The following is a 27,782-nucleotide window of genomic DNA, read 5'->3' as shown; positions in this document are numbered from 1 at the left end:
AGGCTTGATTTGTCATCGTGTTATGCCAGTTGATAATTTGGTGTGGAAGCATCAGCTATTGCCATGAAAAAACACAGCTAGAAAAGAAGTCACTTCAGAGAAGGAAATTATCACGTCCCCTTAGAGAGGCAATCAAAGGCACTGGATTAGGGACACTGGAAAAAGGTTTCATTCCTTTCTGCTCGAGTCATGTAACAGTCTCTGGGGAAACCTAAGTGGTCAATGATAATATATAAATGCATACACGCATATACTTGCTATGGTTACTTATCACATATGTGAGATTATAAATCAGTAACTTATGTCACTAGACTCTTAAAGATGCAACAGCATCCATTCCTGGGAACAACTGGAACCTGCCACACCAAAGACACTTGCCTCTATACTGCTCGTTACAGAGCATTAGTATATTATATGTCTGTCCAAACAACTTCTGGGAAAGAACTAAGAAATCAAGTCCACAACCGCTCAAGATGCTTCTCCTCACAGGTGGAAAAAAGCAAAGTAAAGCATTTCCCCTTTAAAATAAATGAGAACTCTTCATTCTCCTTTTACCATTTATTCACTCTTTGTTTGTCAGAAAGAGGCTCAGCTTTTACCACATGAGAAGGCAAGACACAGAGAAAGCCACATTCGTATAATCACAAAAACTGTGCTACTTTTCAATTACTTTTAACAGAGCTCCTCAATCACTGGCACTAAACGAAGCCCTTTCCCCTGTCTCACAATAGGTTGAGGATCCTGCCATATTAGAAAGTATCATTTTTTAGAAGTTAGGTTTGATTTTATTTCCCCAGGCTCTGCTCTACATCTTACTTCTTGCAGTTTTTATTCAAACCCTTTGGAAAAAAAAAAAAAGAAATCCCACCTCTGAGAGACTGAGAATGCTGTGTCTTGCGAGCATTTACTGCAAGATAAGTCATCTGCCTCAGTCCCCCAATTCCTTCCTGGTATATTCATAAAAGGAAAGTTGCATCCAGTGTGAGGACAAAAAAAAAAAAAAGGCAGATTTATCCTTTCCCCACTTGCCCTACAGGTTTTGCTCAATCCGTGATGAAGCAACTGAAGGGAATTGTTCTGCATTCCTGCAAACCTACAGCTCACACTCACTGAAGCCGAGATTTGCAGCAAGTGTAATTATTTAGTGTTTGGCCACATGACTCCTCCCGACTCCCATTATATCAGCTACACATTTTTGACATGGAAAACATGCAAAATTTCTGAACTCTTTTGTGAGGGGGGGAAATGCCATCTAATTAGACCACATGTGCAGAGAAGCATCTGGCTCAGCACGCAGCAGTTTACACAGTGCCTCGAGTTGTCCTGGAGACAAGCACATGACCCGCTCAGAGCTGCAACTCTGGGGCACGGATCCAGATGCACTTCTAACATATTCTGACAGAGAGCAGATGGGCAGATATGAGCTGGGCCAAAAATGCCAGCTCTGCTCCCCTCCAGACCCACATGCCCTCAATGATGATTTTTATCTTGTAAAAGTCCTCCTCATCTGCCCTGGAACCTCAGGCTTTCTCACCTAGGAAGCAGAACTAAACCTGCCAAGATTTCAGTCAGAAGAGTCCACAAACTTCAATCCCATTTATGTAATAGTTATAAGGAGCACTAACAATTGACAAAATATTATCCAAATATTTGAAAAATCACTCATTTTGATGCTTTATTTTGGCATTCAATTCAAACTGCATTAATGGAAAAATGCACATGAATTTCTGTGATTCACATGGTGCCCTATTACATCCTGGCTGGTGAGGCTTGATGCTGTTTTAATTATTAATAAAGTAAAACAAACTTTGCTCTACATATTCATAAGAATTGCTAATAATGATGACTATTATTGCGGTGATCTCACAGCTTGGAGACCCTATTTTCAGTTTCTTAATATTCTTTCAACTGTATGAATACATGTTTTCTATTCCAAATTCCTTTTTAGCTTTAATGCATTAGTTCAAATTAGCTCAGCATTCTGCTAAGAACATCTTCAAGGGAAACAATCTCACAACACTGGCTGAAAAGCCCTATTGCTCCACCCAGGCATTGAACGCGTCTTGCAGGAGGCACACGATCTTCTATTCATTTTACAAGATGAATTTCCAGGAAAAAAAAATTCCTTTGCTCAAACTCCCTCAGAAAGAACCACTACTTGTGACCACAGTTGCCTGCAGACTCCAAGCATCCTATAGCCCAAGATTTTCTCTGCAATTGCTTCACCTGGCGCAATGACAGGCCAGAAGAGGAGAAAGCCAGATGAATAAGCATGAAGCAACAGTAAAAGAAAACACTCGCCACCTGCCTGCTCCATCTTCAAGGAAGCCAACTACTCCTCAGAACTGGATTATATTCTTTCTGGTGCCACAGATACCTACATCATGGATGCTAGATATTTTCACGCTAGGCATTTCCCGCTGAAAATTCAAGAAAGCTGGCTACTGTGGAAAAGTTACTAAACAACCAACAAAGTATTTGCACTGAGAAATTAGCATTTTGAACTTTCCCAATTACAAACTAGGATCAGCACTGACTTGAGTTGCCTTTTGAGCAATGTGATAAATGCACATACACATTTGCTCTACGTGGGCATAATCGCTTTGACCCAAATGCACATGCAAAAATATTACATAGCTATTTTAGCATTAAAACAAATAAACAATAAAAAGAGTTATGAAATATCAAGAAATTTAAACACTAACATGTACCAATGAAATTTAAACACTAGATATTTACCAATAATTGCTATAGCTAAGAATCACACCAGAACACTTCATTAGCTTAGTCACTGTCTGCTACTCTGATTGATTTCTACATGCGTATTTTTCCATATTTTAATTTTAGCAGTACAAAATTACATTGCCCCAAATGCAAAAGTTGCTTATTTAAAGAATGAAACTTGCCTAACAGTGTTCTTAGTTCTGAAAATGCAATATTTGACATTCAACAGCAATTTAAACTCATCTTTCAGGGTTAAACAAAATACTCAGGAACTTTGAAAAACATTTTGTCACATACAAAAAACCACACACACAACACACCCAACTTCATTAAGCGTAAAATTTTCGAGTGCTTAGATTTATACCCTATAGAAATACTTTCAAAGCTTAAAAACAATTCCTAAGGTGCTAAAGAGTTAATACTTTGTACTGTGGTCACTGTAAATAAGCACAATTTCAGCTAAGCAATATTGCTGTCAGAGACACAAGGCTTTGCAGGTGTGGGCAATAATTAAAGGTTTCAGCACATCTACCTGGGTGAAGTATTTTTGCCTCCTATTCCAAGGAGGAAGCCCTCTCTGTGGAGAGCAGAAGAGCTCATTAATGAGGCTAATTAGGTGTAAAGGGGGTAGAGTCTGGCATCAGCTGCAGCTTATAGTAGCTAATCATTAAGCTCTGTAATCTCTACCCCAGAACAGCAGATGATCATGTTCCTAGGTGACTGATGTTGCTAAGAAAATTTCCAGCACCTGAGTACCTGACCAAATACTTTTTGGTGAGGCTAAAAATTCCCTTAACCCTCCACACGCCAGACAGTGAAGGCGACATCATTTCTTCCCTCATCAATTTTCTCACAATGGATATCCAAAGAGATTTGAACTTGACATGAGGTCTATAATGAGATTTATTTCAGAATTTAAAAAAATCAATGCCATCAACAGTGTATGGAAGGAAGGCCAGTAAATAACAGTTGGTAGAGCAACACACAAGAAGAATAGAGAGATGAGCAATAATGCTCAAAAAGGAGAGATCACATATACCTCCTAAAGGTTTGTGAGTTCTCCTTGTAATTTCTTTGCATAAAGTACTGAGGATAGTTACAATACCACAGGGATGAAAGCCTTGTTAATAAATATGTAAAATAAGGATTTCATTGTACTCATCTAATTTGAAATGAGAAAAAGGACATAATTTCCATGGAGAGAGAATACATGAAAGCAGAGCTCAGTCTGGAACTTGTTTTGTAAAATGAATTGCAGGGATGGCAAACTATTCCAGCACCTCAACATGAATTTGAGTTGATCAGGCAGAACAGACCCTTTACTGGCAACCTGCTACTGTCCTTTTTTTTCTCCACCTGAAGCAGCAGATTTGAATAAAAAATTTTTAGATTCAAATTCAACAAGAAATGGAGTATTTTTCTACTGCAATTATTTTATTGCCTGATGGTATGGCTTGTAGTAGATCCTTGAATGACTCGTGAATGAACACTAAAGCAGAATCTCTTAAGGACATTAATTATAACGCTTGAGTTATCATTAAAAGAGGTACTTTTTAAAAGGTGCATTTTCATACTGACCAAGAAACTAAGCTACAATTTTGTATACGTCACCACATTGCAAATATTATTAAATCAGCATATTTAGCAGATCCTTATTGTAACTAGAATGAAAAAAAACCCTCAGTTTCCTCTGTTTCTGTTTACTAACTGAAATGTTTAAGGATTAAAAAGAAAAATGCCTTGCAAAACCAGAAAGATGAGCAAGTACCACTGAGGTAATAAAGGCTCAAGTGTATTTAATACAAACTCCGTTGTCTCCATGTTACCTGTGGACTTGGAGACGCACAGATTAAATAACATGAGCTGCTCAGAGGTGGCACTGGCTCTCATTATAATCAGGGATATGGATGCACACGTCAAGATAAACGACACCGGTAATCCAAGACTCCTCTTAACACCAAAAGGAAAAAAATCTCCAATAACAACTAGCACCTTCTCTTACAACAATACAGAAGTCAGTTGAATTGGATGATAAAAATGCTTTATAGCCAGCATCGTATTATTTTTAATAATTCTGCAGATGTATCAAAGACAAAAACACATTGGGTAATACAGGTTTTTACAAACGCCTTGAGAAAAGCCCCCTTCCCCAGTCTTGAACACACCGTAGCTTTAGCTTCGTCTACTCTAGAATGACATGTGCACAAGAAGTTTTCAGATGGGTATAAAAAGTACTCAACACCGAAGGTGTAGCACAGTTTCTTAAACAGAAACATCATCTCTTCTGAAAGACAACTGTTACCAAAATACCTCAGAATGCCTGAAATGGAGATGGGATGGGCGAGCCTTGTCCACTCGGCATCTGAAACAAGTTCTTGCTTTTTCTTTTTTACTTTACTTTATGACAAGTTACATAATTCTCTAGCAACATCTCATTTTCAGTGGTTGATACCCAAATATAGGATAAAGAAAAAAAATAAATGACAAGAGAAGAGCTGAAAACCACAGTTTTAGAACACAAGGGCCATAACTGATCCCAAGAAAAGTCCATCTGCCTGGTGTTCTGTCTCCAATGTAGTCATAAGCAGACGTTCAGGAAAGACCAGGAAGGTAGGAAGCCTGAATGTTATTTCACCCCTCAGACTCTATCAGACCAAGATCTTAATCTCAAGAAATTTACTGAGTCTGCTGTTGCTTGTGTATTAAATAAACCCAAACAGAGGCCTCTCCCAAGTATCTCTCCAATCTCCCCCAAAATCAATACAAACTTCCTCAGTATCATTCGATAAAGTGCTCGGCAGGATTAGTACCTATTGTACAAAGAATAGCTCTTTCTCGTTTATGTCAAACCTTCGCTGTTAGAAACCTCACTTGATTGGCCCTGTTATTTTTTATACTGGAAGAGACAATGAGAAGTCACTCCCCATCCTCCTCCAAATTGTCAGGGAGACCTTTTCTTGTAAATAATGCTACAGAATTGTCTGACATTCACAGTTCTCCAGTATTCGAATAACCAGATCAGGCATTTCATGGGGGATAATGTGCAAAAATGGTGTCTGTAAGCAAGAGCTAAGTGTGTTTAGCAATCAGGGTAAGTACATACAAGCATCTGAAAGAAACAGAGGAAAGGGCAAAACAGAACTATATTGCATTTTAGTCAACGGTAACAAACTCTGTTTCCCTAAAGTCTAACTCCCCACCATGACCATATATGTCCCAAGGTTGGTCTGCAGAGACAAGAAAAACTGGTCAGAGGAGTGATTCCAAGATTTGGCACTATTTCTGCATTGTTTTACTGTTCCTGACAAGTGCTCCATTGTTTCTTAGCCATGTACACACTTCATTTCAGTAATTAGCTGTCAGAGCGGGCCCAACAGCAACTTAGTATTGTCTGCTCAAATCATATTAATGAAATGCAATCCACTCAAATGTCCTGAATGCATATCTGTAATTGCATTAAATAGAGAGGCTGGGACATCAGCAAACTTCAGCTTCTGAACAGGGCATTATGATCAAGTGCGTTAATCCATTATTTCTTAGGGATTTGACAACCAATTAATATTACAGGGCTTCCTATACAGCAATAAGGACTGATGATCCAACATTATTTTAATATTTTTTTAAAGCATAAAAAGTGACTTTTCAGACTCTGGGATATCAAAGTAAAAGCTGTGCAAAACATTTGTGAATACACCTCCCTTAAAGGCAGAAAAGCAAGAGCTGCAGGTTGCAGCATTGCAAAAGTAGTTTTTGTATTTAAAGATTCAGTATCTGTATGTTGAAACCTACACTGAGCATAAGTAAAATTAAATAAAACCCAAGATCCTTATCAAATATATCAGTTTTTAAGACTTCTTATATGACTATTAGAATCAATGCTCCCAAAGAATACAGAATGCAATCGATTACTTCTGGCTGCAAACGGATACTTGTCAGTCGAGTCACTATACCATTTTCTCCATTTTCTGGTTCATGCTCTCCATCACCAAAGACTTTTCCAAAGAACAGAATTTGGACAAGATGAAAAACAAGAAACAAGAAAAACACGTAAGGGAAATATCCTGTGGGTATAATAGTCTTTGGAAAAATTTCATGTCAGTTATGCCTGTAAAATTGCTATTAAAATTTAATTAAAATTGAGCACAATAAGCTATGACAAGATAATAGATGGGAAACGTAGCTTTAGGGCAGAGTGAGGATATCCAGAACTCTGGCTAGATGCGATGCTTTATTTTTGGTTATGTTTGGCAAATATTCTTGAGATTTCTGAAACACATCTTAATTATAATGATCTACAGAAATTCACAGAAGAGAAAAGAATAGCACTGCATTTCAGTTAACTCAAGATCTGCCACATATGCCAAATAAGTAAGAGATTTTTAGGGCTCCAGTACCACCTAGTCCTTAATTTCATTCATGTTCACACCCACATCACAGAACACTCTTTTTCAACTAAAAAGCCCCTGCAAGCCCCTCCCAAACCATTAAGTATTTTGTGACTTATCCGCAAATAAAATTAATTTATTTCCTCACACAGGTAGAAATTCTTTGAATATCATCTACCTCCATAGTTGAAGGTAACAATCAAATCTGGTGCCACACAGACCTGAAGCAAAAGTAGACAAAAGCCTTGGGAATGACTTTGACTTAGGGAAATCAATAGCCCTTTATTGGAGACAGCTTCTTTGCTCTCCCTGGAAACTCACTTGAAGAGAGCTGGAATGCAATTTATTCAACATGTAAAGGAGAATGCATGATTAAGTGACATTTGGAAGAGAACAGATATTCCAAACATTAGCTTAAAATCCCCAAATGAGGGGATGCAACATATGTATGTTCTTAAAATTTTGATCAAGAAGTCCTCACTATTAATTGGAAAGCCACTGCTCTAAAACAATATGTATTTATAGTTTCATAGATTCGTTTGGGGAGAATATTTACACACCTGCTACAACTAAAAATTATTTACCTCAAGCATGAACTTCCTTGATTAGATTCAGCTTCTGTAACAAGTAACTTAAAAGAACCCACCACTTTCTGAATAATGCTGGTTAGATGCTTTTAATTACAGTTACTACCTTGACAAAGTATAAACGCCACAGCCAAACAGCATTATTCACTATCATTCAACAGAGACTGTAACTCGTCTCATATGATTTTATTACCAGAGACACAGAAGCCATTTAATATTTTTTAAATTTCAGGCAAGAAACGAAGGTAAGCGACAGCATTCCCATTCTTTGACTGCCTTCAAGTGTGAAGTATAAAATGCTCCTGTATGTAAGAAGAAAGCATCTTTAGATAAAAGTGTTCTTTATTTTGCATATATTCTTCATGGAGAATATGTAATAAATTATTAGTTGATAAATGGGGGATGAACTTCACCTATACAAGTACAGACGGATCCTGAAGAAAGGCAAACTAATCACATTTGTAATCCTTACAAATTAGTTTCATTTTCACCATTAATCCTCTCTAAGAAAAAATGTTCTAGAGGTATAGATTTTTACTACTGCTTGGAGAACTTCACCAAAAATAATTCTTTGATATATCTTCCTTTTCATTAAACAGCAGGAACAAGCAATGTACATGTACCATTTACAGCTTTTAAAGTGCATTCAGAGCAAAACTATGCCACCTTCATTTCCACATTACTTTTAAGAATCTGATATAAGTTACTATCTGTGTGTAATATTTAATGCCAAATAGGTGCTTGAAGAGAGTAACGTCAATGACAGGTTTGACACTTTTAGAATGAACAACATATATGTATGCATATATAAAACAGGCAAATAGTTACTCACACAAGATCTGCTATAAAATTTTCTTACTATATAAATCACAAAACTAAATACTGCATCAGAAATTATTCAAAAGAGCGCTACATTTGGACACAAAAGTAACCTTTAAGGAGTTAAAATGTCCTCAACTACAAGTCAAGTTGAAACTTATTTAATTAGGTTCTGTATTTGAAAAAAAATGAAATAAATTCTTTCATTAACTAAACCAAACTCCCTTAAAGGCAACAATATGTTCCCTCTCTGTCAGGACAGAGCGCAATGAAATCTTTATTTTAATTGGGGTTAGCTAAGGGGCCATTTGGCTTCAGATGCTTTGTTTATCAGCCCTAAGCTTTACAGCTTAGCCAGTACTTGAAATATTTTATTACAGAATGATTTCATTAAAAAAAAATAAATTAAAAAAATACACTCTTCCAAGCAGTCTTATAGAGAGATAATTTTGAACGTGCATTTTGAAAATTGGAAGTCCAAGTCCAAGGTATTTCAAAAGAAAACACTGATTTCCTTTTGCATTATTGTGATATAGGTCTCCTTTATAAATGCCCTGTTCTAATGGTTTCTGCATCATGCCCTTCCCTAAGCAACCCAGCAAAGATGCAACTGTAGAACAATGGATCTCTCCATGGTGATGACTATGGTGAAGCAACCAAACACACCTCATTTTTGTATTGTGTCACAACCACACTTCCTTTGTTCTGGACACCGTTTCAGAACCCTTCACATTGTATGGATTTCCATTTCGTAACTAACTGGTGCTGCAGGAAACAAGGAAGACTCTCTGCAATGCATGAGAACTCGGAGACAAACCTTTCGTGAGAATAAAAATCATGCTGTGTATAAAACTCATTCAAGGCCACAGCTTACCTTCCATGTTTTTCTAAACAGCTTTTAACTTTCATATGAAAGCCTTGGAGTCTTGGACCTGAAAAGCTTGGAGTTGATCAATTTTAAAACAAAGAAAATGAATTCTTATTCAGTAGATGACACCTTTCTCCTGTAATAAACTAATTTACAAATATCAGACATCTTCAGTAATACAGTTACTGAAAATATTATGGAAAACAGCTACCACAGGAAAGGACGGTGAACAGGAACTCTACAAAAACACAGCCCCAGTTCATTCCAAACTGCAGCTAAAATTAATGAAGTTATCCAGAATAATTTCCTGCTTTATTGTGAGGATCAACCTTAGACTGGATTTTGGATTTATTCCTTATTAAACCTTGAAGCCTTAGGAGTGTTCCTAAAACTAAAATAAAATGGAAAAAGAAAAAAAAAAAAAAGAGAACTCCAAAACTAATTTCCACAAATGAAATACAGTATTATGATATTTGCATATTCTTTTCTCCTGTGGTATCACTCTAATTTGATCTGTCAAAGAGACTTACTTTTTTCCCAAAATTATAAAAACTATTTCTGATAATTTCTAGTTGTCTTCTGGAGGATATTGGCGTTATGTTGCTCATATATACGTTACATATCACAGCACACTACATACATTATTTAAGATATAAAAACTATGCCAATAGTATTTTATTAAGTCCAGTTTAAGAATTTGGTTTTATTTTTAAAACAAACTTACTTACTTTTTTTTTTTCAGAAATAAAAGCATTGTTGCTGACTCTGACAGAATAAAGCTTAATTCAAACAAATCATTGAGTTCTGTGCTTCATGTTTATGCTACCTTAAAGAAAATATAACAATTTCAAATTAAATGTATTATTCATAATTTTTAAAATTTTTTTTCTAGCTAGCTTTTTGCATACCTTCTCTGTACGGTTCCCTCGTGAGAACTATAATAAAATGAGCTGCTTCTGCAACTTCTCAGCTGGTATTTTGATTTGAGAGTAATCACCGTTTTCTCTACAGTCTTCATACAATTTATGTCCTGATCATCTAACAAATAAGTAAAAGCCTTAAACTGACATCAATATGTATACTTTTCTCTAACAACGCAAACTAATTGTGTATCTCTAAATGAGAAAAATGTTTATAAAAAAAATCTAGCGAATATACCAACTATTGAGTTCAAAGCAAAGACACCACATGTGTCTAAATAAATATCAAGGAAGTGTCAGAGGTAAATGAGGAGAGACCAGGTGAAGTGTGTGTGATGTGTTAATTGTATTAAAAAAAATAATAGAGCAAGACAGAGAAACTGAACTTCCAATTATCATAATGGTATCTACTTCACAACACATTTTCAAACTTGAAAGAGACATTTTAAACCATAGGAATTCTGAGCAGAATACCTCCAGCTGTGTTCTGCATAAATCTTGCACGCTGTACATACACAGTTTATTTCAATACCAAGTAAAGTTACGACTTACAAAATGCATATTTCAGTCACAATAGAATATCTGTCATTGCCAAAGCTGCTACTCATTGAATGAAAGGAACAGAAAACAATGAATTAAATTAGAAAAAGATAAGAAAAGACGGAATCTTTTCATTTGATGTTGAAGTAGCGTGTGTTTTAAAGAACAACGAATTTATCAGCCTGCTGCAGAGTTTATATTTTTGTGCCCCCCAAAATAGAAGAAAGAAGAAAAAGGTGGTCCTCAATGCTAAATTAATTTTTGCCTATATAGCATTTTGGTGATGAGCCAGAATTTATCTTTCACTAATGCTCTGCCCCTACCAAAATCAACATATTTGTGAAAAAAAGTTGCCCAATTCTCTGATGATATGCAAGAGCCAAACCAGAAAAGGGGCTTAGTCCCCTTCCATATTTTCCCTTTCCAGAAGCCTTAAGCAAGTAACAAGTACGCCATGAATACCCAGGCACGCAGTACCCCCATCCCTCCCCAGGACTGAGGAATCAAGACGACAGCAAGCGCACTACTGAAGCTACGCTCACATGTGATTTTGCTAAGCCCCAGGGCAGTATCAGAATATCTCAATGGGATTCTGAAGAAAAGTAGAACTCCAAATGATAGCAGGTCTCCTATGCTGTCTGCCATGGAAAGGCATCAAACTGAACTGTCTGTTATGTCAAGCATACAAATGTCTCATTCTGTCTTTAAGCCTAGCATTTTAGGCTTTCATTGTATGAGCTCTATCACCTATCTATGCAAATCATTACAAATAATTTTGATTTACTGCCTTTCACTTTACTCTTTTTGTGCTATAAGAGTACAAACTCCAGTTCATACACATATGAATATAATGTGCACAGTGAAAGACCAGAGCGGCACGATTTTTCTATGATGAAGCTCTATTAGTTTGTTCCTAACCTGATTAAATATTCCAATTTTTATCATTATTTCATCAAGTTTGCCTGCTACTGAAGTCTACCTTAGAAATCCAAATACCAAGATCTCTTCTACCATCTCCTTTCAAGGGAAGTAATACTTTCTGTTCAATTGTACAGCTGCTTATACCAGTGAGAATGTAAATGTCACTCTTTCCCTATCTGCCTGAACCATCTTTTGGGGCAGGGTTTTTTAGTGTTTTGGGGGTTTTTTGGGTTTTTTTTGTTTGGGTTTTTTTTGTTTGGTTGGTTGTTTGTTTTGTGGTTTGGTTTTGGTTTTTTTTTTTTTGTGGAGGGGTGTTGTTTTGGTTTGGTTTTTTTTCTAATACCAAATGCAACTTATTTCCAGCTCATTTAAAAAACACACAGTCACTGAGTGCCTTACACAGAAGCTGAATTCAACGGTCATGTTATTTCATGCTTGGTGTTTGTTTACTTGCTTCATTGTTCTACTCTAAGTCCCCTGCGCTTTATTAGTTCAGGAAATATCTTCAACTTTTCCTGCATGGCAGTGTTTGTACACTGCTTCATTGCTTGCTGAGGCTGTGCACTCTCAATTATAAGTAAAGTATCAGGAGAAAACACAATAAAAAGACAGGCAAGAGTCAGTCTAAAACACACAGACAAAGGCTTGAAACAAATTGAGAAGAAATAAAAACAAGTGTACGAAACAGCACAAAAAACAGAGAATCAGGTGTGAAAGGCACAGACGAATCATTTACCAGTTGAATGTACAAATCCTTCCACAGTAAAGCTGCAGTATCACGGAGCTGCTCCTCACTGTACAACCTTCCCTGGTAATAGGAAGATTTAGAGGCTTTTGAACAAAGCTACTTTTATTTCTGCAGCACCAACACAGCAGACACACAGAGTGACCCCATCCAGTCTGATGGCTGAACATACGATTTCTATGGAGGCTGCAATGTAACTTATAGAATGAAACACAAGATACTTCTCTCCAGCTTGCTCACAGCTTCCAACAAACTAAGATACCCCCAAAACTTAAATGTCAGCATGAAAGAGGCAAACATTAATAATCTCCAGAGCAGTCCTGTGAACATCAGCATTCTGAAAACCACATTCAAAGGAACTTAACATTTCATCTGTTATTGCTGTTAGTGCACTACAAGATGCAGCGCGCACGATCCCTTACTTTGGGCCATGTTTCTAGACTGAAGTACAAAACCATCCCCATTTGGGGGGGGGGGATGGGGATTTGTTTGTTTGTTTGTTGTTTGGGGGTTTTTGGTGGTGGTGGTGCTATTGGTGTTTTGGTTTGGTTTTGGTTTTTGTTGGTTTTTGTTTTTTACTTTAACACATATGATGGACAGGAAAGTTTGACTGTATCTTTTACAGCAGAAATGCCATATTCAGCAGAGGTTCATGCTAACTTTCTCAAATATTTTTTATTACCTTTCCTTCAGAATCTTAGTTTCCCCCCCTAGTGTTGCATACAGAATTATACACCACAGTATCTTATAACAGTTTGGAAATTACAAAACAATTCTATTTACTACATAACAGACTGCTATAAGAGATTAAAGAGAATGCCTTTTCAGTTTCATTAACATATGTATATCTCAACAGACTTAGATGTAGAATATTAAATGCATTTTGAAGAACAGTAAATGCTTGTTAGAAAAAGAGCCATTTTTAAGGTTTAAAACAGCAAAAGCAAAAGCTGAAACTTGTCTATAGGAACAGTAACTCTCTGAGACAAACCACAGCAACAGGATTGAAATGAAAACAAAAACCACACAGAAAACAAACAAACAAACAAACTGTCTTTCCCCAATAGATCTCTTTCAGTCAGTGATTTTGAATTCTGGGTAGTATGTCTGCTAGAACACTTTCCATATATAGTAAAACATAACAATAGTTACAGGTAGCTTCTAAGTGAGATTGTCAAAAACTAGGGTCTTCAAAATGCCACAAAGCACAGAATCTTCACACTAGGACAAAAAAGTCTTAAGTTTCAGTTCCAGAATATACAGAAATTCAACTAATCTCCATTTTTATCATACAAACATCAGGTTTTACACACTGTCAATGCCACTGTCATTGCCTACTCCTATCTCTTAGTAAAGTCATCAGGATGAGATTTAGAAATTACCATCATTTAGGCACTACTGGACTGTCTATACAGGCATATATTTGAGAGTTAATAGCAACTGAACAGGAAAAAAGTAAAGATAGGTGGGAGAAAATTCCTACTAAATACACATCAGCACTAACTTTAAAAGAAGCACAATAAAATTGCAAGTAAAACAAAAAGCTTCATTTTATATGCTTCTGCTCACTGTTTCTCCTACAGTTTGGGGGGTTTTTTAACAAGTTTGTACACATGTAATATAAGCATTAGTTATCTTCCTTCTTCATTTTTTTCTATATATGGACAAACACTCCCAAAACCCTGACCTATTGAGACAACTCTGGTGAAAGGGAAGGATCTACTCTGTATACAATGTATACCTTTAAAATATGCATGTGGAAAAAAAAAAAAAAAGCTATGCAAAAGATGGTTATGTAGAGGAAGTAACTGGGATGTGGCAATTACTGGGAGTTAGAAACAACTATTTACTCTTCCACTGAATAACTTAAAAAAAATAATTCACCATGGCAACAATCATACTTCATAGCAGATAAAGCACTGAATGCTACAAAGCCTTTTCAAAATGAATTATGCACCAGTATGTAACATGCACTTTTTTTATGTTACTGCACACATATTCCAACAAAATTTCCTTTTGGACTCATCTGGCATTTGCTTTTTTACTCTGCACCACACATCATCTACTTTTCTGCCTTCTGTCCCGCTCAGATCTCATGAATCTGGAATTGTTAAAGGAATTTATAGTGTTAGTCTGGGCAAGGGGTTGATATAAAATAATTAATACAATGGCCTTATGTCATGCCATCACACTGCTGCTTTAACGTCTTCCTGAGAAATGTATCAATTTGTGTTACTGGTATCATGGTATCATGAATCCGTAAAGCAAAAATCCTTAGTGGTGTAAAAACCTAAAATGGATAAGTAAACTGTCCTCTTAAAACACTTTGAAACTCCCACTGTTGTAGGAGACCTAAATATCTATGGGACTAATCTTAACTTTACCTTCCTTGGCTGTGACTTTAAACAGAGGTAAAGAGTAACAGCTTTCTTATAAAGTGCACACAGTTCTTGGCCAGCAAATAGACGCTGCCAGAGCAACATCAATACTTTAGTTCGTTATAGTTAGCTACAGTACCCTGGATAATAAGAAACCATTCAGAGCTCACACGAGGAACAACTCTACCAAGATTGATGAGACGTTAAACATAATATCCTGGGATAGTAGGAAATTGCAACCATGCAAGTGGATTTGTGAAAAAATATTTACTTTTGTCGAAGTAAGATAGTAATTCAGTGGCTGCACCAGTGTATTGATACCAAGGAGAGTAACAGCTGTTAAGGCAGATTCTCTAGCAAGAGGTTACAACAAATACAGGAAAGTACAACATTAATTTTTAATGGATGCTTGTCAGGCTGTGTCCTGTCCAGAATGCAGGTGCATGCCTTTTAAAAATGCCTTTTAACTGTGAAGTTGCACCTCATTTCCTAAAAAATTTTGAGGAACTTTTACGTCTCATTTGAAAGAGATCCCATGTCCCAAGGTTAAAATTTAGAATAATTACTCAGAAACATTAAAGTTTCTAGAATTCAGTTGTGCAGTATCTCAGCAGTATAGCACGATCAAGTGTATGGAAAGATCCATACCATGATATTGATAATACAGCGGCTCCAATTCTGAGGAAGGAATTCATAACAGGGTTGGAATCAAAACTCATATCTACTAACAATACAGAAGGCAGCAACACATCTTAAGTATATTGCATTGCGAGATCTTTACATCAATACAATGTTGGAAAAAAGAACTGGAGAGCATTCTCATGCTTCCTCCTCACAGACTGAGTGCTGCCGTTGGTACTTGATGTAGGTGGGATCAGGTAGGCTGCGTCCACTGCAGACACTGAAGGATGCGATGGCCAGCTAACCCCACAGGAGAGCACAGTGGTCAGTGCCAGTGTCTCCAGAAGGTATGGACAGACAAGTATGGACAGACAGCAGCATAGGCATATGGCTGCAGCATGGATAATCAAACGAGTGCTATCTTTATTAGAAAGGATAATAGAAACTGTCAAAAGAGAACAAGGGGATAAAATGATTCTCCAGAAATGTCGTTACACTGCTGCACGAAGGCAGGGAAGTTTTTCACTTTTTTCAAGAAAAAAAAAAGTTGGACACCTTTTTTTAATTATACACCCCTTATGAAAGTATAATGTCCTACACTTCCCTCAGATGTCCCTACATGGTTCCAGAACTATGGCAAAACCACAAACTGAAAAGGCTTATTACATTATTTCCTTAAGTTGAATTGAATGTTATGTTGAAAAAGAAAAGTTAACTTTTTACTTCCTCCTATTCATAATGGCTTTTTTCCCCACTGTTGCTCAAATTGCATCATATTAAGAGAAAATTTGTATCAAAGTTACAATTATGAAAAATGGTAGTATGTTGTCTTCTCTATTTAGAATCCAAATATAAATTATCAGGCTTTGACACGACAACAGAACTAAGGCAGCGATGTATACATAAAAACACTTATACATACATCCAGTGTAGTTCAGCTAAAGCGGTTAGAAAACTGGAATATATAATACATATATGAGTTTCAATAAATAGTTTAATATTAAGATTAGAAAACATTTTGTAATGTTTTAAACACATTGTTGTCCACTTCACAAATTAACTTCACAAGTAACTTCACCAATGAAAGCACATCAAAAGCGTGGAACTAGAAAAGTACATTGACTCTGCCTCTGAGCTTTTCTGTTTACTCTTAAGTGGATGCATCTAAAGTATATTTAGGTTAAATTTAAACCAAATCAATTCAGAACCATTAAAGTTAATAAAAAATTATCCAGTTATACAATTAATGGTTGCTCAGGCTAATAAACCTGAATAAGATTGAATAACTAACCATGAAGACATAAAAGAAATTAATTGATGCTTCATTGAAGAGATTAATTCATTATCAGTAATTCCCAACGCATTCAGGTTAGTACCAACAACTCTCTGTGATCCTAGTTCAATCTGAAAGATGCAGGTTATGTAGAAATTTTTACAGTATGATAATGGTACATAACACAACAGTTTACTAAAAGTACAATCCCCTATCAGAATCACTGCAGTACCAGTAGTTACTTAAAATGGTTATGTTTCATTATTAGCATCTTAAAGCTTCAGTAAGCTCCCAACTACTATTCCATATGTTTTAAATGTAATTGAAAAACAGTGGATGTTTTAAACTACAACAACATATTTCCTCAGTTTGAGACGGAGGTAGACAGTTTCATTCTTGTGGGAAACATCACAAAACAGCACACCACTATTTTCAAGGAATCTGCAAACAGTGAAAGTTACTGGACAAGCCTTTCCAGGAGTGAAAGCAAATTTTCAATTAAAAAAAAATTTCAAAATCCCTCTATAAAGTATTAATCAATAATAAGATGCTAAAGTAATATTTTTCTGTATTTTTTTCATTTTGACGTTGATTTCAAAATGTCCTCACAAACAATTTAATTACACTTTTAATACCATCACAGCTCCCTTCGCCCTCTTCCCCCCCCAGTATTTTGAGGGTTACTTTGTTTAGAAACAGTGCAAAATTTGATACTTAACAAGTATCCAGCGACCCCCCTTAGCACTGGACAGAGATCACAGCACTGTTATTACTGCAGACCAGTTCATTCACAGAGAGAAGGGCCTCAAGGAGAGCAAAGCAATGAAAGATTTTGCTGGGCAGACCTCAAGAAGATGGTATGAGCCAAATAATAAGGAATATAGTTCTTGCTACAAGTAATGCAACTATATGAATTGTTTCACCTCCTCAGAGACATTGCCACAAATCAGAGATGTTGTTGCCACAGACTGGCACATACTGGAAACACTCACAGGTGTTGCAACTGTATAAATCTACTATAAAATAGGGAAATGGTGAATATCTAGCATATTCACAATCCACCAAAGTCAGGTTTACATGGATTTTAGAAGTGAGAGAAAGGTCTAGATTTAGGTAATATGACAATACACACAAGAAACCATTTTACAAAGAATGCAGAGTTCATCGCCCTAATAACTAGATTAATAAATTCATAACAACTGAATCAGCCTTTTAAAAACAAACCAGGACATGCTGATTCAAATCCAAAAAACCACCAGAATCTCATGCACAGACATGTCTCTTCAGTGGTGTATCAGAAATAAAATGGGCTACTTCAGCTCATGCTGCATTACATATACCTCTCACCTCAGTATACCGTGTATACTGTGCTGTGAAAGAGACACCAAATTCTACAGTGCCTGCATAAGAAATTATCAATGCAAAACAGCAAAGTTAAAGAGAAAACTACCTGCAGGAGCACTTAGATACTGGTATCTCTTTGAGTTACGAATGTTAAAATTACCCCCTCTTAATTATCCATACAAAAAGTAGCAGCACTGCAAAAGAAAAACAAGCACAGAAATGTTCACCTTACAGTGTATTTATAGCAATGAAATACAGACAAATGGAACTGAGACGTGGAAATAGAAATACCTGTTCAGAATACACAGATTTTAAAGCAAACTGCAAGTAAACAAACTTTTCAAATCTGTCAAGCTAGGAAATGTTGTATTAAGCATACACAATTCCCTTTGCAAAGCTCACTGGAGTGCCCACGTACCCAGAGAACAGACAGAAAGCTTGTCATTTGAGAAGACTGTACGTCAAACTTGGAGCCTGCTGTTAAACTATCATACCCAAGCGAGGTGAAAAAGCACCCAGATGGCTTCGGCTCGCTGTACTAGCATCCCAAACCTAAAACCGGTGCATCATATTGTCTCATACCCTACATGCTAGTGCTTTCGGGCAGCCCACACCGTGAGCTTACCTTTATTCACAGGTGTTAGGATGTTTGTTTCTTAACAAAGATTGTGAAAGAAAACCCATTAGATGTTGTCCCTAGCCACTAGGTGTCAGCAGAAGAAAGTGCACCGGCAACATCTTCGATGCGGAAAGTGGGACTCTCATTTCCCCCCTCCATCACAAATATACACACAACTATTAAGTACTGCAAACCACCTTTACACACACGTAGTAATTATACATCTATTTCTGTTGAAGATGACCTAATTTTGTGAATTAAATATTTAGAAGACGATAAAAACATTCCCTCTGCAAACAGCAAAAAATCAGGAATTTAGAAAAAAGTAATTCAAGTCAACAAAATGCTCACACTGGTGTCACTGTTAACAGTTTAAGTGATATTCATAAAGATAACAACCTGCCTCAATACAGCCAAGTAAACACACGGCTTCTAATGTGTTTTACTGTATCGCAACAGAGGCTTGTGGAGACTGTAAGTATATCACATGTAACAGATAGTCTTCCATACTTAAAAATCTGGCTTAACGCAACTACAGAAAACACATATACATAGTAGGAAACACAACTGAATCAGTTATTTTGTTACATAAATCTTATGTTAGGCTTGCAGACTATTATCTGGATATGTTTTTAATGCAAAAGTTCTAGTTACTGAAGGCCTCAGTTAGTTTATGGCAACAGCAACTCATTGATTGTCAGCGTACTGGTTCATATATACATTACATAACCTTGTATCTTTAGACTAAAAGCTTCTGAACAGAATAAGAGCTCTTACTACACTTAAGTATAATGTGAATTTAAAGTCTGCTCTGTGACACATTCTGGGCCTACACAAAATAATGAAAAATAGCTTCACACCATTTATTCCAAAAAGTCAACTCATGAGATGAGATGGTCTATGAAATTAAATTGTCTGATGAGATAAAAACTATGAAAGGAAAAAAAGCAGCAGCTTTTTCGAATTTATTTCCTAATTATCAATGATTTTAAATGAACAGTCAGATTTCGAGTTATGGGACAAAGAAGCACATCAGGTTCAGTATCGCTTATGCCCCATATTTACAACATGCAAAGGTGATAAGAGAAAAAATCCACAATGGAGGTATTTTAAAATATGTTCTTTTCCTAGAAGCTATTTATTCCATTGGCTTTCCTCTTTGCCTCAGACATCAAAATGTTTTATTTGCAATTGTTACACCAGTAACAGTTTCAAAATAATTTTTTGCAAACAGACATTAAAATTTTAAAGCAAATTATGACAGCCACTGTGGTCTTTGTGGATTCTGATACATCAATGGAGAGCAATCAAAGAGTTGCTGCATACACTCTAATATTCTTCCACTATTCAACAAGAAACTCCCGTCATTCCGTATTTATATGAGAAGACGTGTATCATGACCACCTTGAACACCCGTTAGTATATAATCTGCAAACTCAGCAAACTGAGCTAATCAGCCGACAGGAAATAACAATGAACATAATTGCTGTGTAGAAGATGGAATTACATGACAGTGCAGAAGACTATTTCAAGCGCAGCATTCAAAGTACAGCACAACAGAGAAACAACTTTAAATTGCAAGATGCCTTACTAATTGCCAGTTACGACGCTTTGTTATCAAATTACAATCCCATTTTCTTTTGTGAACTTAGCAAGTACATTCCCTAATTGTTTTACTCATTACACACTATTGTTTGGAGTTTTGCTGCATCTTCTTAAGATCAGGTTTTCCAAGGCTTCTGAACTAATTTTTAAGTGCGATGTTCCTAACAGTAACAAGAGTCTCTCTGTAACTGCATTTACTGTTGGCATATTCTAAAACGGAAGAGAAGTATAAAGTAGTTGTATGACCTGCCCAATACCTCACAGGATGTCTGTGGCAAAACTGGAAACAGAATGCAACTCATTTGACTCTGACACGTTCAGCAAATGAAACACTTGCAAATTTTCTTTATCTAAATCTTCATACTGAAATGTATAATCAGAAATTAAATTTTTAATTTATAAGAGGACTTGGGAAAGAAAGCCCTGAAAATTTCCACTTCCTGATTATTAAAATTGTATTTTATGACATATTTGTGCAATTATGTTTACAAGTTTTCTTTGATGGAATGATAAGCAAACCAAACAATTTCTTCTACTTCCTCAGGTTAGCTGTCCCTCGAAGTTGCACTTTCTAGGGGTGTGTCATTGTCAACTGATTTCGACTGTTCATCTTTAACATTCAGCCTTCAAAATACCAGATGGTGTTTCCAGAAAAGCAATTTAAATTTTTATTTTTCTTCAGAAATCCCTTAACTAGTTAATCTCACACACACATCCAGGCAAAGGATACACCAATATTCCCAGAGTTGCCTGGCAACTACTGGGAGGAGCATTGGAGAACAAGGAAGCCTGCATGGATGAAGGGAAGTCGGTGTCTCCCCGACATGGATAAAGGAGGCTTACAGCCAGAGTGCCTTGCTGGTTTCATTTTTGTTATTTAAACGGACAATGTTTTAAATACCTCCCATTATTTCACCTTAGATGCTTTAAAAGCCCAATACTTACACCCAGACATACATACACAAGTCAATACAATTTATTTTTTCCACGCACATGACACATGGATTCCCCCAGTAAAGTGTGGAAGGACTCATGCTGACTTCAAAAGTCATTTTCAAACCCTGAATATGAATTGTTGGAATGATGCTTATTTGATGGTGATAACTGGACTGTTTAAAACTCAGACTGAGCTATTTTTTCCTTCTGGCTTTAAAAATAACAAGTTAGACAAACTGTAGTACTGAAGAGACTCTAGTTACTGAAACACCCTCAACCTCAAGAAACACTATGCCTGTAGTCCCACTTCTGGTCTCTTCCTTTAACATCATGATTAATATTAGATTTATTACTTGTCTGCATGCCAGATCTCTTCATTAATCTTCACAGAGCAGGAGAATGCAAAATACAACACCTTTTCTCAACTAGTAAGCCTTCATTCTCACTCCACCCATTTAGCCTTCCGACTTACACTCAGAACTCATCTCAGCATCTCCCAGTGGTATTCAAGCTCTCCATCGCTACCACCAATTTTCCGTTCCGCCTTCAAATGTTTGCAGATGAGAGAAGAAAGTATTAAGACAAAAAGTACGTCTTGTCCTCTACAGAGATCTTCTTGTTAAGCAGCCAGAGGTCTAAACAACAGTAGTTCAAATGAGCCCGTGAACACCACATTGAGATTTATCACTGCATTTGACTTGCACATGTGTTAAGTTTCCCCTGCTTCAGAAATAGGGAACATAGTATTTTTTGGCAATATTCTGTGGATCACTCTGCAGTTAGTACTTTTCATCCCCCATATTTCTGGGATATATCTCATGAATTATACCTGAATCTTCCTCATACTATTTATCTTGTCTCTAACTGTCTATCAGCAAAATGTACACACTCTAAAAGGAACTCCATAAGTACACGGTAGCAAAACCAGAGTGTCACAAAACATGTGGAAATACATTAATTTGGCTGGACTGATTTGTATTGAAGTCCGTGAAGCTACTTGCAGTAAGCCAGGAATAGATGCCTCACTAGAAGCAATAAAACCCAAGATCAAGTACAGAAAAATCCTTCCCTCACTCAGATGGCACTTAATCGTTGCTAAATAGAGATTAGCTCTGAACCAGAAGCAAGAGATTGAATTTCCCTAACAGAACGTTTATCATCAATAGTTACAACTCCAGACATTCTTCATATTTCTGTAAAAGCACAATTTCCTTACTAATTATGTTCTTAAGCTCCACAAATCCATAAATTTGCACATTTCACAGTTAAACATATATTGTGTAAAAAGTATAACTTTTACTACCTTTTAAAAAAATACAATGAATACCCAGGTTTTGCAGTGAGAGAAAATGGTCAACTCTGTGCTAGCCTCCTATGATCATTCATTTATACTTTTTAATCATCTCTCTTCTAACTTAACTTGTCTTCAAAAGCAAGCAACACCCACACCTTTCCATAAGAAGTCTCCTCCCTGTGTGATTGATGATGCTTGTTGCACCTCTTTCTTTTTTGGAGACTGGAACACTGTTTTCAGTACTAGTCAGCCAAAGAGCCACAATGCTGACCTTACTAAAATTAGGTTATACTACACTTTGAATTCTTGTTAGCTTTTTTCCCCCACCACAGCTGCAGATTTACATCTTATGCCTACTAATTTCCCACTTACAGGTTCAATTTTCAGGGCGTTTCTGTAGCTCCCAAAGAAAGATGCTTGTGCTTTTAGAAATGCTCTTGCAACACCGTCTCCAGTGGTTGTAGAGACTTTCTTCAATCTGTTCTTCAGTGCAGAAACCTGAAATCACAAAACAGGTCTAGATCACTCATATCACAAATAAAGCTTAACACATTGGGGCACAGCTAAATGAAAAATGTGCTAACCACAGCAGCAGTTATGACAAAAATTGACATTGTGAATTCAGAGTTGAATTTTTCAGTTCTAAAAGCATTACTTTTCAAGCTGTTTTGCTTCTCTAAGAAATGATTGGATTCTATTCAGAAACCAATAGGAAAATAAAAGCTTCATTTCAACCTTCCCTCCTACTTAAAATCCATTGTTAACATGCTGTTAAGTAGTCTTTTAAAGGTAGTCCATGAAGTTCTGTGTCATTCTTGATTAGACTCCATAAAAGTATTTCAGCTAAATTAATTCAAACATCAGATAAATAAACTGTTCTGCATAATCAGGCCATCCATCACCACCAAGGCTAAGAACAAATTCTGTAGGTCTGAAAAATTTGTTTGCCACAAATACAAGGTTTTTTTATTTTAAGGCTATATTCCCTTGTATTTCAGGGACTTAATGGAAAATAACAAACTGAGAGTTTTATTTATGCATATGGTGGGTTCCCTTGGCCGGCTCCCAGACACCCACCCAGCCGCTCTCTCACTCCCCCTCCTCAGCAGGACTCGGGGAGAAAACACGAAGAAAAAGCTCGTGGGCCGAGATAAAGACAGGGAGATCACCTACCAATTAGCAACACAGGCGAAATACACTCAACTTAGGAAAATTCTTTTAATTTATTGCCAATTAAAATAGAGTTGGACGGTGAGAAACAAAGACAGAAACTAAAACATTTCCCCCTCCGCCCCGGCCTTTTTCCCAGCTCGACTTCCCCCCTCTATTCCTGACTCCTCTACCTCCTTCCCGAGCGGCGCAGGGCGATGGCAATGGGGGTCACGGTCAGTCCCTAACAGTTCCTCTCTTCCTCCTCACACTTTTACTCACCCCTCACTCTGCCTCAGGCTTTCACAGAGGCACCGCCGGCTTTGCCTCAGGGCTCAGCCGTGCCCGGCGGGCCCTGCTGCGGAGCCGGCTGGAACCGGCTGGTGCCAGCTGTGTCCTGCACCGGCCGCCCCAGCCGCTCCTCACAGAGGCCCTGCAGCCTCCCTGCCAGCGCCTCGCCACAGACACCCAATGCCATCCAGAAAACAAAACCTGCAGTTTTTTTAAAAGTCTCAAAGTAACGACGACATTCTGTCCTTCAAAATGGTCAGTATCTAGTGAAGTTTTTTTCCTTCCTGTTTCTCAAGAGATCTAAACCACCTGTGCGCAGGACAGCTCTTCTCTTAACCCTCATTGCCCTTTCCCTGCCACTGTGGAGGTGTTTAATTACCTCAGGATTCACAGAGCTGCACTTTAGGCAAACACAGCCCTAACGGTCTCATTACCATTTACACAGAGACACTTACTGATCACAACTTAGCAAATACCAACTAAACACATTTCTATGCAGGCAGACTTAAAACTACCATGATCCAGGTTACCTGAACATTCCTTGTTTTCCATGTACACCAAGGACTAAAGTTTTAGAGGATTATCCATTACTGTTCTCTGCGTTTCAGAATTTCTCATGCACACAAGAAGGTTGTGACTTAGTTTGATGTCTCTTTTCTAGTGCTTAGAGCGCAGTAACTACTGAAGTAAGGTTGTGTATGTATATATTATTGTTAGTGACAACGTTTTGCTTTCCCAAACACAAGCTGAGAAAGGAGATAAAAAAACCTTTCAAAGATTAACAACGAGCTTGCTGTGCCTGTGCTGCAGTGGTTATAGGTTACGTTAAATCATTAACAAATAGTTATGTCAGTAGCAATTTTTTGGTGTTGCAGACAGAACCACGACAAGGTAAGTTTTCGAGACAGATCTCACACAACACATAGCAATACAAAAACAACAACCTGGGTGCTGATTCTTGAAGGAAATTCAACTAGTGCTTTTAGAGGATGCGGTCATGTCATGTGCAAAACCCGAGTTTGATGAGATACCTTACGCAAAAGACAGGAAGGAGCCACAATTTCAGAAGGAAAGCAGAAAGCCAGGAAATCCCTAGTCATCTTGATTTGCAGAATATCATGAATGACTCCATAAATACCCATATTATTAAGTTAACAGAAATAATTCTATCAATAACTAGCAAATCTTCCTTTTTCAAATGCTGTTCTGAAAAACTCCATTGGTGTAGCTCTATATACTTCACACTACGCAAGAAATGTTGCAGGAATAGTATTTACAGAGTAAGCAGATTCTGTTGCAGTGAACATCACTGTGTTTTCTGAGAGTATGAATAATACCTCATAAAATATAAGCTGATTGTTCAAATGTTCAAATTAACTTTCAAGACCTTCCCCCATCCTCCAGCTCATAACAAAAGCTTCTTCTGGCCTCATCCATATCTCCAAAATCCTACCAGAGGAGTTTTTTCTGCCTCGGGGTTTTGCTACCAGCCTGCCTTAGTAGCAAATGGCAGGCTGATTTCACTGATGGACTGTTCTTGCATGCCTCAGTTTTATCGCTCCTGTAAGCACATCCCTCGCTTCCTCCTTCAGCAGCCTTAGATTTGGGGAGGGCAGGAAAGTGACTCCTCATCTTGCTATATAGGTGTTAAATACATTATCCATATTGTGCACTACCTTTTCTTCTTTTAAAACTAGATGTTATATTTGCCTTGGGTTTACCAAAACAGTTGCAAAGAGATTTCCTTTTACTTTAAATTTTCTGCAGCTTCTGTTGTAGAAGGATTTTCATTACAGTTATTTAGTGTAACAGAAATAAGCAAGAGCATGTCCAGCATTGTTTATAAATCTGAATGCTGTGGCTTATGCCAACGATCCATGCATTAACGAGCCCATAAGCACATATTAACATAATACATGATAACGGACTTAGTCTATCATGCCCATAACATAAGCTCAGTCCTATTCACTGAGACAATGTCTCTCAAAGAGCTCTGTTACTCTCAAAATGTAAAAGCTTCATCAGATTTTCAAACCTGAACAGCACACCTCTCCATGTTTGAAGGAGTCTGATGTCGTAGGGAAGAAGTACGTGTTTATTTCCTATGTTAACTTATGTAAACCCTTTAAAGGTAGTTCTTAAAAACGCAATAAGATGTCTATAGCTCTGAGTAACTTCCAAATCCATCTCAAACATTTTTATAAGTGGTTTTCTTTAAACATTCATGTGAAGATAAAGAACTTGCCATCTATATAGAAAGAAAAGGCTCTATGCTTCGTTTCACAACAAACTACAAGTTCAGAAGGCTAGTCACAGCCTTTCTGTGTTTCAGCTTCCCTATTTGGTATAGAAGTAGAACATCGATAGGTATTTTGCTAATTCCTTAAGCTTTCAGATCATTTGCTCTCTTCTAAGACTAAATCAAATACTCTACAATGTCTATTTTATATATGCATGCTTTTACTCTTTCCATCAGGGCTATTGTAATAGGCATATTATAGTTTTAAAAAAAAGAAAATGTTAGCAACAACATATTTAAAAGAGACTAACAAGTAAGAAAAAAAAAATCATGTTTACTCGGGAATAAATTAGCACATAAAACAAAGTAGATTATAGAAGCAGAATTATGACTGTTTCCTGCCTAGAGAGGCAGTAATACTTTAAAAAAAAAAAAGACTGTGACCACTCAATATGAAGATTATTTCTAGACAAACAGACACATATACATACAGTCTACCCTGAGAGTGTTTTTAAAGAAGATTTTTATACTTCTGGCAGTTCAGGTTTAAAGGTCAGATTTAAACTATCACCATGTTTCAAAATGCAATCTGTGCAATGCAGCATAATGAAATGGTTCAGTAAAGGTGCTAGTGGAAATTCTTTTAATTAGGTCCAAGGCTTTTCAGTTGTCAACATGAATAAAGCAAGAAACATTCTCTTGCAAACACAGTGTAAGAAATAAAAATGGATTCACCTTTAAGAAAATGGTTCTGCTATAGAGTTGTAGTTTAGTACTTCTTGCTATCCTGAAAGCAGTTAATTTCCCACTACGTGAAAAACAGTAACACAGATTTCCTACTTGTGGTAACATGTTAACGAATGGACAACAGTAGCATACACAACTAAATTACTGACAGCCTAAGATAGTCATAGGCTAGTGCAAATTTACAATACTCTCAGAGCCATCAGATATGCAAGAACTCTTTGGCGCAGTACACTGCATTGCATCAGGGCTTCATTTAATAAAAACTACAAGTTGACAGAGCGAGCTTATGCTTTATTCCTTGTAATATGAAGCTCTGACTACAACTAAGACTAGAAGATGACACTTATTTGGAAATACATGAAAAATCCATAAGGGTTGCATAAAAAAAAAAATTACTACCCCCTCTTTGCTATTCCTTGCAACACAGACGGTGGTGTAGGAGACTTGTCAGCAGCAGATGCACTTATTGTAATCACAGTCCTTAATAAATCTCTTTTTTTAATATTGACTATTTTAAAAGGAAAGTTACTTCCCAGGGCGTTCTCATGCTGCCAGATTTTCAGCAACATATCAGAAGCAGAAGGTGAAGGAGGGACAGTTTTTCACATTTCAAATAGTAAATCAGTAACGCAGTAGTACACACCTTGATTTTCAGGGATCTGACTTGAACAGTTCAGGAAGTCTGACTGCTAGCAGGTACTGCTGAGGTAAACTGGGGCAAAGAAATGACTTAACCTGATTCTGCTGGCACTGTCTCAATGCTGTCCAGCTCCCGTG

The 27,782-nt window shown here is 37.0% G+C and overlaps 1 protein-coding gene across 5 annotated transcripts in view; it reads right to left on the bottom strand.

Annotated features, from left to right (window-relative positions):
* The window catches only part of DENND1A (DENN domain containing 1A), a 218,524-nt gene that overhangs the window by 59,454 nt on the left and 131,288 nt on the right, over window positions 1-27,782 (bottom strand). For all 5 annotated transcript variants that reach the window (XR_012045633.1, XM_072882845.1, XM_072882843.1 and 2 more), the window contains exon 13: window positions 22,952-23,077. Coding sequence is in view for 4 of the 5 variants with exons in the window: in XM_072882845.1 (XP_072738946.1) it covers window positions 22,952-23,077 (126 nt within the window). In the remaining variant the exon portion in view is untranslated. The remainder of the gene's footprint in view (window positions 1-22,951; window positions 23,078-27,782) is intronic.

This window comes from Ciconia boyciana, chromosome 18 (assembly GCF_034638445.1).
Source record: "Ciconia boyciana chromosome 18, ASM3463844v1, whole genome shotgun sequence".
Lineage (NCBI taxonomy): Eukaryota > Metazoa > Chordata > Aves > Ciconiiformes > Ciconiidae > Ciconia > Ciconia boyciana.
This window is presented reverse-complemented; position numbering and strand designations above follow the sequence as displayed.